At 40.5% G+C, this 13,581-nt stretch overlaps 1 protein-coding gene and 1 long non-coding RNA gene across 7 annotated transcripts in view; one reads left to right on the plus strand and one right to left on the minus strand.

Annotated features, from left to right (window-relative positions):
- Window positions 1-935: 935 nt before the first annotated feature.
- INTS8 (integrator complex subunit 8) overlaps window positions 936-13,581 on the plus strand; it is a 99,326-nt gene continuing 86,680 nt past the window's right edge. For 2 of the 6 annotated variants that reach the window (XR_005201772.1, XR_005201773.1), the window contains exons 1-7: window positions 936-1,239; window positions 2,534-2,708; window positions 4,697-4,837; window positions 5,156-5,227; window positions 7,043-7,094; window positions 9,394-9,576; window positions 13,228-13,335. Coding sequence is in view for 1 of the 6 variants with exons in the window: in XM_017538133.2 (XP_017393622.1) it covers window positions 1,110-1,239; window positions 2,534-2,708; window positions 4,697-4,837; window positions 5,156-5,227; window positions 7,043-7,094; window positions 9,394-9,576; window positions 13,228-13,335 (861 nt within the window). In the remaining 5 variants the exon portion in view is untranslated. Of the gene's footprint in view, window positions 1,240-1,296; window positions 1,886-2,533; window positions 2,709-4,696; window positions 4,838-5,155; window positions 5,228-7,042; window positions 7,095-9,393; window positions 9,577-13,227; window positions 13,336-13,581 lie in introns of those variants that run through there. The other 4 variants (XM_017538133.2, XR_005201774.1, XR_005201775.1 and 1 more) reach the window with 4 other exon arrangements.
- The window catches only part of LOC119472621, a 20,901-nt gene continuing 19,160 nt past the window's right edge, over window positions 11,841-13,581 (minus strand). The window contains exon 2 of the long non-coding RNA XR_005201777.1: window positions 11,841-11,925. This is a non-coding gene — a long non-coding RNA (uncharacterized LOC119472621). The remainder of the gene's footprint in view (window positions 11,926-13,581) is intronic.

The raw sequence follows: 13,581 nt of genomic DNA on the forward strand, positions 1-13,581 counted from the left end.
TGCATGCCTGTAATCCCAACTACTTGGGAGACTGAGGCAGGAGAATCTCTTGAACCTGAGAGGCGGAGGTTATGGTGAGCGGAAATCGGTCATTGCACTTCAGCCTGGGCGACTTTTTTTTTTTTTTTTTTTTGAAACTTTGTCTAGAAGCAGCAGCAGCAGCTTACCTGTATTATCTCATTTACCTGCGTTATCCTTTAGCTCTGCTTCAATTCTTTGATCAACCCTAGAATTAGGCATTATTATCCCTGCTTTACAAATGTGGAAACTAAGATTCAGAGAGGTTAAATAGCCTATCCAAAGTATTAGAAGGTGAACTCTAGAGCTTGCACTCTTAATCAGGTCACGATCTGTGAATGTACCTTTTTTCAGTTTTAATAGTTTGTTAATGAAAAATACAAGAACATCACAGAACGGAGGTAAATGTAAGATGGGGCTAATAACGCCTCTAGCGGGGACATCAAAAGGATTAACTAGGCTCTGTGTATCAGGAGCTAGCCCTGAGAAGCAGGAGCAAGGCTGGATCTCACTGCATGCAGCCATCGTCCAGGAAGCGGGCAGGACGCTCGTGCCCCCTGCAGGACAGCGGGAGCATCTGCGGAGAGGACCCAGGTGCTAGGAAATCTCAGAAACGGGAACGGGGAAATTGAAAGCACCGGAGATAAACTTTGCCTGGGTCACAACTAGAACCCGTAGCATTCGCCTTTACGAAAATATTGAGGCCCGTTGCAACCCTAGATGAGGTTGTCTCATTTTCTCTCTGGAGAACTATCAGGAAACAGGAAACCACCACCACCCGCGACCCGGCTTCACGCGTTGCTGTCTCCTATGGCAACCGGGAGGAGGCGTGGTTCGAAGGTTAGTCACGCCCCTTTCTTCTCCAACCCTAACAACGATTGGTCCGAAGGAGCGGCGGTGGCGCGAGGAGGCAGATCCAGGATCGCTGCTCCGGCTAGCCCGCGCCGCCATTTTGGGTTGTGTGAGTTTCCGGGGCGTTCGGAGCGTGGCCTCTCTCCCGCCGGGTTCCGCTGACCGCAGGCCCCGGCCCGCATTCAAGTGTCAGGTTGGAGCCGGGAAGCAGCCCTGGTGGTAGCGGCGGCGGGGGCAGGATGAGCGCGGAGGCGGCGGACCGGGAGGCAGCCACCTCCAGCCGGCCCTGCACCCCGCCGCAGACCTGCTGGTTTGAGTTCCTGCTGGAGGAGTCACTGTTGGAGAAACATCTCCGCAAGCCCTGCCCGGGTGAGCGCGGCGTCTGCACCTGGGGAGCGGAACGCCGCCACTGGCGCTGTCCGCCCGGCCTCCCTCCCTTCCCCGCTTTCTCGGCCACCGAAGCTGCGGCATGGGAGGCGCGCAAGGGAGCCCAGCTCCGGCAGGGCTCCTCGCTTGCCTAAAACATGCCGGGGTGGAAGGTCATAAGAAAGCTGGAAACAAAGGCCCTCCCAACCCTGGAGGGGCGGGCTTGGCGCCGTCAGCCCAAACCCTTCGGTCCTTTTTACGATTTACCTTTTTACTGTTGGGGATTTGAGCCTGCAAGGCGGGTCCTGTGGTTGCTTGGGTCGGGGGAGGCTGACCGGACCCCTCCTTCACTGAACCCCAAGCGGAATAAATTCAGGGAAATGGGGAGAATCCGCTGTTGGATGCTGATTCTGACGCTAGTTATTAGGTTCTTAAACATTTTGTTTTTCAATGAAGGAATTTTATTGACTCTCAATTATTCCAAAGCTGGGTTGTAAATAAAAAGAAAATATTTTAAAGCAGGAACTGCTGCTCTTCTGCAAGATAGTTTTTTCTGCTGATAATAATAGTTAATAGCCCAGTTAAATGGTTGTGATTAGGGAAGGAGGAACACTCCAGGCATTCTCAAAAAAGGTATTGGCACGAAAAGGTAAGTTCCTCGGATAGCATTTTGCTAAATTCAAACCTATATATGGCTTATTCAGTCTCAGACTGGCGTTAACTGATAGAGACCACTGTGTAAGTAGTTTGCGTACTTAGGCAGTTTTGCCACTTGTATAATGCCCTCCTGATTCATTCCTTTTGAAAGATACTTGTTGAGTGCTTGGAGGGTGCCATGCACTGTGCTTAATTGTTCACATCTGTTACCTCCTTTAATTCAATCTTCATAATGATCATGTGAAGTAGGTAATATCCTCTATTTTGCATTGGAGGAAACAGGTGCAGAGGTAACTTGATGGAGGTCACCCTAATTAAGTGTCAAAATAATACTTCTAATGCTTGTATCTCATTCTTCTAATTGGCAGTGGTTATTTGCAGAACCAGAAATCTATAACTATCATGTGCTACCTTGTGAGGTGCTTTTTTTGCTTGCTTCCACACTGACCTGTTACCCTTCCTCCTTACCACTCTTCCTGATCTTCCCCTTTAACTCCCAAGCACACTTTTTACATATGGTATTTCTTAGTCATTGTAACAGCACAGCTGTTTGGATACCTTTTGGGGCAAAAAAAAAAATCCTTTTGTATCTTCATAATTAAAACTTAAATTTAAGAATTTATATTCTTTTAAATCCTAGATCCTGCGCCAGTTCAACTTATAGTTCAGTTTTTGGAACAGGCTTCCAAACCTTCAGTAAATGAACAAAACCAAGTTCAACCTCCGCCTGATAACAAGAGAAATCGTATTTTAAAACTACTTGCTCTTAAAGTTGCTGCACATTTGAAGTGGGACTTAGACATATTAGAGAAAAGGTACATGAGATTTCAGTGAAATTTCATTTGAAGTACAATTTAAATATCTTAGTTTATTTCTTAAAAATTACAGGCTGGGCGCTGTGGCACCACGCCTGTAATCCCAAGCACTTTGGGAGGCCAAGGCAAGTGGATTACTTGAGGTCAGGAGTTCCAGACTATCCTGGCCATCAAGGTGAAACCCCATTTCTAGCCAGGTGTGGTGGTGGGTGCCTGAAATCCCAGCAACTTGAGAGGCTGAGGCATGAGAATTGCTTGAACCTGGGAGGCTGAGGTTGTCCAGCCTGGGTGATAGAATGAGACTCAGGAAAAAAATAATAAAAACTATAAATTCTTGATAAAATATGCAGGAATAACATTACTTTTGATGTGGTAACGAGAAAATCCACACCTAAACTGTTGTAAATTTCTCAATTGACTTATCTGAAGACAATGAATAAAAATTAATGATAGAGGTTGTGTAGTATTATGGATGATTTGCTATTGAATAATTGAGTTAATTTTACTATTCATAAATCAGTATGTCCTATTAAAACCGCTGATCTAGAATCAGTGCTTATTTGCTTAAAAATACTTTCAAGCCTGTGGTTAGAAAATGATTTATTTTCATCCCCTTCTCATCACAATTAAATACCTTATAGGAAGTTGGGAAATATTCAGAAAATAAGAAATAATTGGGGAGGGGAGAGGTTTGTTTTCTTTTAAACATTTTCATGTAATTTTTGTTCTTTCCTCTCCATAGGCTTAAAGTTGTGATCATACCCTATGAACATTTCCCCTTTTTAATTTTTTGGAGAGGATTCTGTTGTATGGATAATTTAACTGTTCCTTAATTGACAGTAAATTAGTTTATTTCTACTTTTTCACTATTATAAATCACAGGGCCTTAAATATCTTTGCTCATAAAATTATCTTTATTTTGAGTTGTATCCTTAGGATCCGTAAATTGCTGGATCATGTGGTATAAACATTTTTAAGACAGATACATATTGCCGATTGCATTCCAAAAGAGTTTATACTCTAACCAGTAGTATTCAGAAACCCCCCTTTTTAACCACATTCTTCAGCATTAAATATTAGAATTTTTAAAATGTATTTTTAATCTGAGGGGGGAAACCCATACATGATATCAACAGGTAGATATCAACAGGTAGCAGTGAGTACAAAGAATCATGTGTGAGGCAGCTGGAAAATTTAACACTGATAGGCTGTTTGACAATAAGCAAGTCTAAATTTTTTAGATGTGGAATTAATATCGTGATCGTGTTAAGAGTGAATGTGAGATATATTCTGAAATATTTATGGACAAAATGATTTGGGAAGTGGGTAAGAGTAGAGATGAAATAAGATTGGCCATCAGATGATAATTGCTAAATGATGGTTACATAGGGGTTCATTATATTCTATTTTTTTTTTTTTTTTTTCTTTGAGACAGAGTCTCACTCTGTTGCTCAGGCTGGAGTACAGTGGCTCTATCTTTGCTCAATGAAATCTCCACCTCCCAGATTCAAACGATTCTCCTGTCTCAGCCTCCCGAGTAGCTGAAATTACAGGTGTGTTTCACCACACCCGGCTAACTTTTGTATTTTCAGTACAGATGAGATTTCACCCTATCAGCCAGGCTGGTCTTGAACTTCTGACTTTAGGTGATCTGCCTGCCATGGCCTCCCAAAGTGCTGGGATTACAGGCATGAGCCACCGCGTCCGGCCCCTTTGACTTTTTAAAAACAGAAATTTCTTTTTTTTTTTTTTNGCCTCCCAAATTGCTGGGATTGTAGGTGTGAGCCACCACACCTGGCAATATTCTGTCTACTTTTATGTTTTAAGTTTTTTCATAATAAAAAGTTCTTAACATCTTTCTATATTTGGTAAACCCGAAGATGTGGTTCCTTGACAATGTAGCTATTTTCAGTGAGGATATGGAATTGTTGTATTTTGTGTTTCTTTTGCAGTTAACATGCAAACGTATACCTTTTGCTTCTTTTAAGTTTGTCTGTTCCAGTGTTGAATATGCTACTAAATGAACTACTCTGTATCAGTAAAGTTCCTCCTGGGACCAAGCATGTAGACATGGATCTGGCCACTTTACCTCCAACCACTGCCATGGCTATACTTCTCTACAATAGATGGTAAATGTTTTCATAAACCCAGAAGGTGTTGGGCAACCTCTGTTTTATTGCACTGTGGCTTTTAGGGGTATGCTTTTAATGGACCCGTTCTGCTGCAGAGATTTCTCAGATCTTGGGAACTGTGAGTCTGATGGTAGAGAAAATTTGTGACTGCATAGATGAAAAGCAGTCTAATAAAAATGTGGATAACTTATGAAGGGTTTACCACGTGCCATTTAATGCTTCAGATAATTTATACAAACCTGAGGAGTACTTGAAGAAATAATTGAAATGACATTTATAATGTATTAAATTTTCTTTTTCCTGTCTTGTCTTCAGGGCAATTAGGACGATTGTTCAAAGTAGTTTTCCAGTCAAACAGGCAAAACCTGGACCCCCTCAGTTAAGTGTGTAAGTTGGCAGCTATGACCCTTCCTGGCACTTTTTTCATTAGAGTTTTTAAAATGTTTGCAAGTTTTTAATAACCTGTTATAAGAAGTAGAATAAGGAGGGCAGAAGGCCTATGTGAGGGTTTATTTAAAGGAGTTAGAGGGACTAGAGAGTCAGGTAGTGTGCTAGATACAGGGCTCTGAGAAGGGAAGCACTTTGGGAATTGTGCCATTTATCTGAAAGCATTAAGTTTTTGTTTCGTTTTGTTTTTTGAGATGGAGACTCGCTCTGTTGCCCAGGCTGGAGTGCATTGGTACGATCTCAGCTCACTGCAGCCTCTGCCTCCTGGGTTCAAGTGGTTCTTCCATCTCAGGCTCCTGAGTAGCTGGGAATGCAGGTGTTTGCCACCATGCCCAGCTCATTTTTGTATTTTTTAGTAGAGATGGGATTTTGCCATGTAGGCCAGGCTGGTGTTGAACTCCTGATCTCAGGTGATGCACCTCCTTTGGCCTCCCAAGGTGCTGGGATTATAGATGTGAGCCATGGCACCCAGCCTGATATTTTTTTCATTTAATTGTCTTGAAGAAGATACATTTCTGTGTGGGGAAATTAATATATGTCAGTATTAGAGTTCAATTATAATAGTTGATTGTATCTGGAGGTTTTCTTTTTTAAAATTTAAAATTTAATTTAATCTTTATTTTTGAGACAAAGTCTCACTCTTTTGCCCAAGCTGGAGTGCAGTGGCATGATCTCAGCTCACTGCAACCTCCACCTCCTGGGTTCAAGCGATTCTCCTGCCTCAGACTCCTGAGTAGCTGGGACTACAGGCACGTGCCACCATGCCTGGCTAATTTTTTTGTATTTTTTAGTAGAGATGAGGTTTCACCATGTTGGCCAGGCTGGTCTTGAACTCTTGACCTTGTGATCTTCCCTTCTCGGCCTCCCAAAGTGCTGGGCTTATAGGTGTGAGCCACCATGCTCGGCCTAAATTTTTTATTTTTTATTTTATTATTATTTTTTTTGAGACAGAGTTTCACTCTTGTTACCCAGGCTGGAGTGCAATGGCGCAATCTCGGCTCACCGCAACCTCCACCTCCCGGGTTCAGGCAATTCTCCTGCCTCAACCTCCTGAGTAGCTGGGATTACAGGCACACGCCACCATGCCCAGCTAATTTTTTGTATTTTTAGTAGAGACGGGGTTTCACCATGTTGACCAGGATGGTCTCGATCTCTTGACCTCGTGATCCACCCGCCTCGGCCTCCCAAAGTGCTGGGATTGCAGGCTTGAGCCACTGCGCCCGGCCTAAATTTTTTATTTTTAAGGCTAGTCAAGTGAAGCTGTGGGAGTGGAGAAGGATGGAGTTTTAAACCTGATCTTAATTTCTATGTGGCAGCTTACCCAAATTTGGAGCTAGAAAGCATAGTTTCTAACTTGATACGAATGAGCTTTTGTTAAGTTTTGCTCTTAAATTGAGTAAATGAGGCTGGGTGATGTGGCGCACACCTGTTATCCTAACACTTTGGGAGGTTGAGGTGGGAGGATTACTTGAGCCCAGGAGGTTGAAGTTGCAGTGATCGTGCCACTGCACTCCAGCCTGGGTGACAAAGAGACCCTGTCTGAAAAGCAGAAAACCCAAACAAAGTAAATGAGAAAATACTGGTAAGTTAATGAGCATCATAATAGTTGAGGATTTTTTCCAAACATGAAAATAAATAACATTAAAAACAGTCTTATTTAAACTGAACCTGACTTTCAAGAATGATGCTCTTTAGATTTTTTTTTAGTCTTGAGAGTAACTTTTAATACTTTTGTTTTCAATTGTTTTTCTTTAGTATGAATCAAATGCAACAGGAAAAAGAGCTAACAGAAAACATTTTGAAAGTGGTAAGTACTGGCATCTGTTACACAGTAACATTTCAGGAACAATTTTAGAGCAGCAGTCCCCAACCTTTTCGGCACCAGGAACTGGTTTTGGGGAAGACAGTTTCCAGGAAACTGAATGGAGGGGCAGGGCAGGGGTGGTTTCAGGATGATTCAAACACATTACATTTATTGTGCACTTTATTTTGCATTATTATTACATTGTAATATATAAGGAAATAATTATCCAGCTCACTTAGAATCAGTGGAAACCCTGAGCTTGTTTTCCTGCAGCTAGGTGGTTCCATCTGGGGGTGGTGGGAAACAGTGACATCTCATCAGGTATTCTCATAAGTAGCGTGCAGCATGGATCCCTCACACGTGTAGTTCACGATAGGGTTGTACTCCGATGAGAATCTAATGACCCCATTGATCAGATAGGAGATGTTGCTCAGGCCATAATGTGAGCGATGGGGAGCGGCTGTGAATATAGATGAAGCTTCTCTTGCTTACCTTCTCCTCACTTCCTGCTCTGCAGCCTCGTTCCCGGTACCAGTACGTGGCCTAGGGGTTGGGGACCTCGAGATGCATCTTCTAACCTGGGGGGACACAAGAGTTGAGAAGGTCTAAGCGCAGTGACATTAAGGTTTTTACTATTAGGACATAGGTATTTTTCTAAATCATACATAGACTTTCAATGTGTGATTTTACTGCTATTTGTTTCTATTTTTGACTATTTCATGATACATTAGTTGATATGAGAAACTGATTTTACAGGTGATGTCTTTCTTTATATTCTTTTGTATTTTCCAAAAACTCTATGACAAACATATATACTTTATATTTTAAAAATTACTTTTATAATAAGTTATAGCAGTTTTTAATTTTTTAATTTTTTTTGAGACAGCATCTTGCCCTGTCGCCCAGGCTGGAGTGACAGTGATGGTCTTGGCTCACTGCAACCTCTGCCTCCTGGGTTCAAGCAATTCTCCTGCCTCAGCCTCCTGAGTAGCTGGGACTATAGACCTGTGCCACCATGCCCAGCTAATTTTTTGTATTTTTAATAGAGACGGGGTTTTACCCTGTTGGCCAGGCTGGTCTCGAACACCTGACAAGTGATCTGCTCGCCTTGGCCTCCCAAAGTGTTGGAATTATAGGCATGAGCCACTCCACCGGGCCTAGCAGTTATTTTTAAATTGATCTACATAATGGAAAATTAGAAACCTGAGAGTTTTTATAATTTAGAAATGATCTCTGTAATTAACACCTACAGTGTTCCAGATTACCATGTGAGGTATAGGGGCTGGGCAAGGAGAGAAAAAGGTAAGAAACGACCTGTATTTGCTTGTTTAGCAAATATGCTCTATTATTTTGAATGTGGAAGTTTTGTTATCTAGTTCCTAATAAAGCGGCTGGCACGTTGAAGCACGCAAACATTTCTTGAATAAATCAAGTGGAATAGTGCAAATCTTTTTTAGACAGGGCCTGACTCTTGCCTAGGTTGGAGTGCAGTGGCCTGATCTTGGCTCATTGCAGCCTGCACCTCCTGGCCTCAAGCGATCCTCCCACCTCAGTGTTCTCAGTATCTGGGACTACAGGCATGTGCCACCACATTTGGCTAATTTTTGTATTTTTTGTAGAGATGGGATTTTGCCATGTTGTTCAGTCAGGTCTCAAACTTCTGGACTCAAGCGATTCATCCACCTTAGACCCCCAAAGTGCTGGGATTACATACATGAGCCACTGTGTCCAGCTAAATCTTCAAAGCATTAGCTGTTCTTTCTTTTTTAGACAGAGTATTATTCTGTCACCCAGGCTGGAGTGCAGTGGCACAATCTTAGCTCACTGCAACCTCTGCCTCTTGGATTCAAGCAATTCTCATGCCTCAGCCACCCAAGTAGCTGGGATTACAAATGTGCACTACTACGCCCAGCTAATTTTTGTAGTTTTATTTGAAATGGAATTTCTCCATGTTGGCTAGGCAGATCTTGAACCCCTGGCCTCAAATGATCCTCCTACCTCGCTTGGTCTCCCAAGGCGTGGGGATTACAGGTGTGAGCCACTGCGCCTAGCCTAAAGCATTAACTTTTCTACAGAAAAAATATACCAGTCTTTCTTGTTTTTCATATTTTCTAATCTCACAGTAGGAACTTATTTTCTTTGATTTAAGGTAACTTTATTTCAACAAATTTAATTGTACTCTTGCTGTGTTAAATTTGTTTTAATAGCTTAGTGCACTGAGCTACTAAATGCACTGTACCTAATACTCTGTCTAATATCTATTGCTATTTTTGTATTTTAATTTGTTTACTGATTTTTGTAGCTGAAAGAACAAGCTGCTGATTCTATTTTGGTACTAGAGGCAGCCCTAAAATTAAACAAGGATCTTTATGTCCATACGATGAGAACTCTAGATTTATTGGCCATGGAACCAGGCATGGTAAATGGAGAAACTGAGAGTTCTACTGCTGGATTGAAAGTCAGAACCGAAGAAATGCAGTGCCAGGTATTCGTTTGATATTTAATTAATGTATGGCAATTTTTTGGAAAATCTTATATGAGGTTATCCTCCTATTTTTAATTAGAATTTATTTCTGCTTTTGTCTCTTAAGATGCTATTAAGGCTGCATTGTATTTATACATTTATAAGATTTGACATTTTTCTGAAAGAAATGGAAGGGAAATTTTATGTGATCTATTGTCTCTGAAATAGTTTCCTGATTGTATTTAGGAGACAGAGTTTAAGTACTGAGAATACAGTTATATATAATTGATTTGCAATTCATTCATATTATGAGAAATGTAATCAGAACAAAAGAAAATAAAAACTAATAACATGCTGAACTTTGAAAAATCTAGACCTTGACACTGTCTAGCTTTGCAGGGATCTTAAGTTTGCCCACTTTCTCTAACTCTGGGCCCCTAATTCATTTCACAGCTTTCAGTTGATGACTATTGTTGGATATTACTTTATGTATTTATGTCTTCTTTTTTCCTTATTGGATTATAAACTCTTTGACATCTTTTTTTTTTTTTTTTTTTTTTTTTTTTTTTTTTTTTTTTTTTTTTTTTTTTTTTTTTTTAGAATAGAACCTTGAGTAAAATAGAGATATTAAAGTATTCAGCAATTTCCTAGAGAGGGCTACTAGAATCATGCCTTCTGAATTGTATTCTCTTTCTTTAGTCGTATGAGTTGGCATGGCTTCTTTATCACTAATTCCTTTTCTGGAAAGGTATAAGAATAGTTATGACAGTTTTGGGAAAGTGACTGTATAGATGAGCTGTTTCCAGAGCTGAAGGTAATCATTTATTTAAGGCCTGATGAGCTGGAGTTTACAGCAGGAGTGGGAGTAATGAAGTGTTGAGACTTGGTAACCTTTTTTTTCTTTAAATTTTTATTTATGGAGACAGAGTCTCCCTATGTTGCCCAGGCTGGTCTCGAACTCCTGGGCTCAAGGGATCCTCCCACCTCAGCCCCCCTGAAGTACTGGGATTACAGGATACTTGGTGGTAACCTTTAAAAATCACCGATGAAACTCGCATATAGTAGTGTTACTGGTACATAGTTTCTCATGATCTTTCAAAACTTGTTTAAAAGTTGTTGATAACACTGCTGATTTTCACAATATGGCGGATGATACAACCTGAAAACAGAACTTCTGTAAAACATCTATAATGTGCTAGGTAAACTATCAACTGTTCTTTTACTTACATAGCTGAGTGACAATTCCTGTTTTTTAAAAGGCAAATTAATGGTAACACTCATTTCCTGGCATGATAATATTTAAAGTAGGTTCTTTACATTATTAAAATTTACCTGAGACTTAAAAGAAAAATTGTTATTTTTTTCCCCAATAAAACCAGGTTTTACTGCCCTTCAGGGCAGCTTCATTATCAGGTTTTTTTTGTTTTTATAATAAATCTATTGACTGCCCCTTAACCTCTAAACTCATTGTAGTGGCTAGTCAGTTACTAGAGTAATACTTGAAAATATCTTTTAGGTATTTTGCAGTCCATCTTTGCCTGGAAAGCAGAATTATACATAACTATAGTGTGTGTGTGTGTGTGTGTGTGTGTGTGTGTGTGTGTGTGTGTGTGTGTGTGTGTGTGTGTGTGTGTGTGTTTGCTCTTTTAGCATCCTTTTACTCCAGATAGGATGAATTCTCTAAAATGAAAATCAGCCAAGGGAGGCCGAGGCAGGCGGATCACCTGAGGTTAGGAGTTTTGAGACCAGCCTGGCTAATGTGGTGAAATCCTGTCTCTACAAAAAAATACAAAAATTAGCTGTAATCCCAGCTACTCGGGATGCTGAGGCAGGAGAATTCCTTGAACCCAGGAGGAGGAGGTTGCAGTAAAAAAAAAAAAAAAAATTCAGCCAAACATGTAGTGTGGTCTAAATAGTGTAAAGCAATATTGTAGAGGCTAAAAAGAATTAACGTGGATTTGTTGAATTGCACAGAACCATATTTATAAAACTATCAGTAAAGAGTGGTTTCATGATGAACGCCAGGCATGATTATGGCATAGGAGTTTGGAAGAGGAGTAAGTATCTGTTGCCAGAGGTTGGTTTGGTGGTATAAAATGAGTAAGGGATGTGGAATGAAGCTTATTTCTAGGATCTCATGTGAATGGGGAATTGAGAAAACTGGTATGATTAAAATAGAGTACAGTAGAAAGGTTTAGAAAGAAAGATTAGGCCAGATTCTGAGATCCTTACATAGCAGGGGAAGGAGTTTGAACTTTCTTCTGTTTTGGGGAATAATTGAAGACTTTTTTTTTTTTTTTTTTTTTTGAGGTAGAGTCTCACTCTGTCACTAGGGTGGAGTACAGTGTCGTAATCTTGGCTCCTTGCAACCTTCGCATTCTGAGTTCAAGCGATTCTCCTGCCTCAGCCCCCTGAGTAACTGGGACTACAGATGTGCACCACCATGCCCAGTTAATTTTTGTATTTTTAGTAGAGACAGGGCTTCACCGTGTTGGCCAGTATGGTCTCCATCTCTTGACCTCGTGATCTACCCGCCTTGGCCTCCCAAAGTGCTGGGATTACAGGCATGAGCCACCTCACCTGGCAAAGAATTTTTAAGTCAGTCAGATTAAGAAGACTTGATCTATCAGCCATGCGCAGAATAAATTTGAGGCGTTTAGGAATCTGAGTTCAAACATGGGCTCTGCCACTACTTGTATGCTTTTCACGTCACTTTCTGGGCCTTTGTGTTCTTATCCATAAAATGGCCAAGTTGAACTAAATAATCTGAGTCTTTTTTGAGTTTTGCATTCGGTAATTCCAGGTGTCCATCTAAGAAAGCTTTTGGAAAAACATATAAATTATTTTTTTGCCTATTGTCCACATGTTACATACAACTTCTGTCATAGAAACATACGACTGGAAAAGTTTTCTAGTTTAAATTTCTCAATTTAACCAGTGTGTTATGTTAGATGTGTACCACGTTCACTTTTGAGGGGCTCCCCAGCTTTTTTTTTCCCTCTCCTGTATTAGAAGAATTTTCGATCTTTTCAGACTTGTAGGAGGCAGAGTCTGCTTCTTATAAAATAAGCTGAAAACTCCATTACTAGCTTTCTCTAGCCTTATCTGGCTCAAGGACAGGCTTATCTCATAAGTTTTACAAAACAAATGGGTACACTGCTTTTGACTGAATCAGGAGCTAGTCCTAGTAAGTCATAGCATTTAGGGTGATGGAGTATCCATTGTGGTGTTATGTAGCGGCAACAGTGACAGTGAAATCTGGTTTCCGGGGGCAGCACTTGCGGGAATGGAGCTGCTGCTTTCAGGGTCTGGTCCTGGTGGCTACAGGTGACAGGAGCTGTGGAATCTTGTGTTGAGATTGTCTGCAGTGGTGTCTTCATTAGACCAGTGTTAGCTCTCTTCTTGACTGCATGCCTCTCTTGCCCTTTTTTCTAGTCAGATTCTTTAGCCTTTCCAACAATTCTGTAGGCAACCTGAAATCTCAGTAAATCAGCTTTCTGCTTAAATTGACCAGAGTTGGTTTATGTTGCCTGTGACTAAGAACATTGACAGTAGCACTGCTCCTTGGAATATGTGTTTTTTCTGTTTTCCTGAGATAAAGAGAATTTTGTTCTGTCAGCTCTTAAGTACCTGAGAAATTATTAAGCAAATTGGTGTTCATTATTATTTCAGGTGTGCTATGATTTGGGTGCAGCATACTTCCAGCAAGGCTCCACAAATTCAGCTGTCTATGAAAATGCCAGGGAAAAATTTTTTAGAACCAAAGAACTAATTGCAGAGGTAAATCCAGTCATATAGGCACTTAATATGCAGTTCTTTAAAACATCTATACATTTTTTGGCTTTGATTTTTCTGATGATAAAAATGTGTTCATTATTTGTAATGTTCAAGAAAGTGCTAAAACTGGTTTTAAAAAAATTGTAGTAATATAACCTGAAAATAACCCCTTTTACAAATCTAATATATTTTCTTCCCGGTTTTTTTTCTATTTATATGTTTTTGTACAGTTAAGCTCATTGTAAATCC

The sequence above is a fragment of the Cebus imitator genome, unplaced genomic scaffold (assembly GCF_001604975.1).
Source record: "Cebus imitator isolate Cc_AM_T3 unplaced genomic scaffold, Cebus_imitator-1.0 Scaffold109, whole genome shotgun sequence".
In the NCBI taxonomy this organism is placed as follows: Eukaryota; Metazoa; Chordata; class Mammalia; order Primates; family Cebidae; genus Cebus; species Cebus imitator.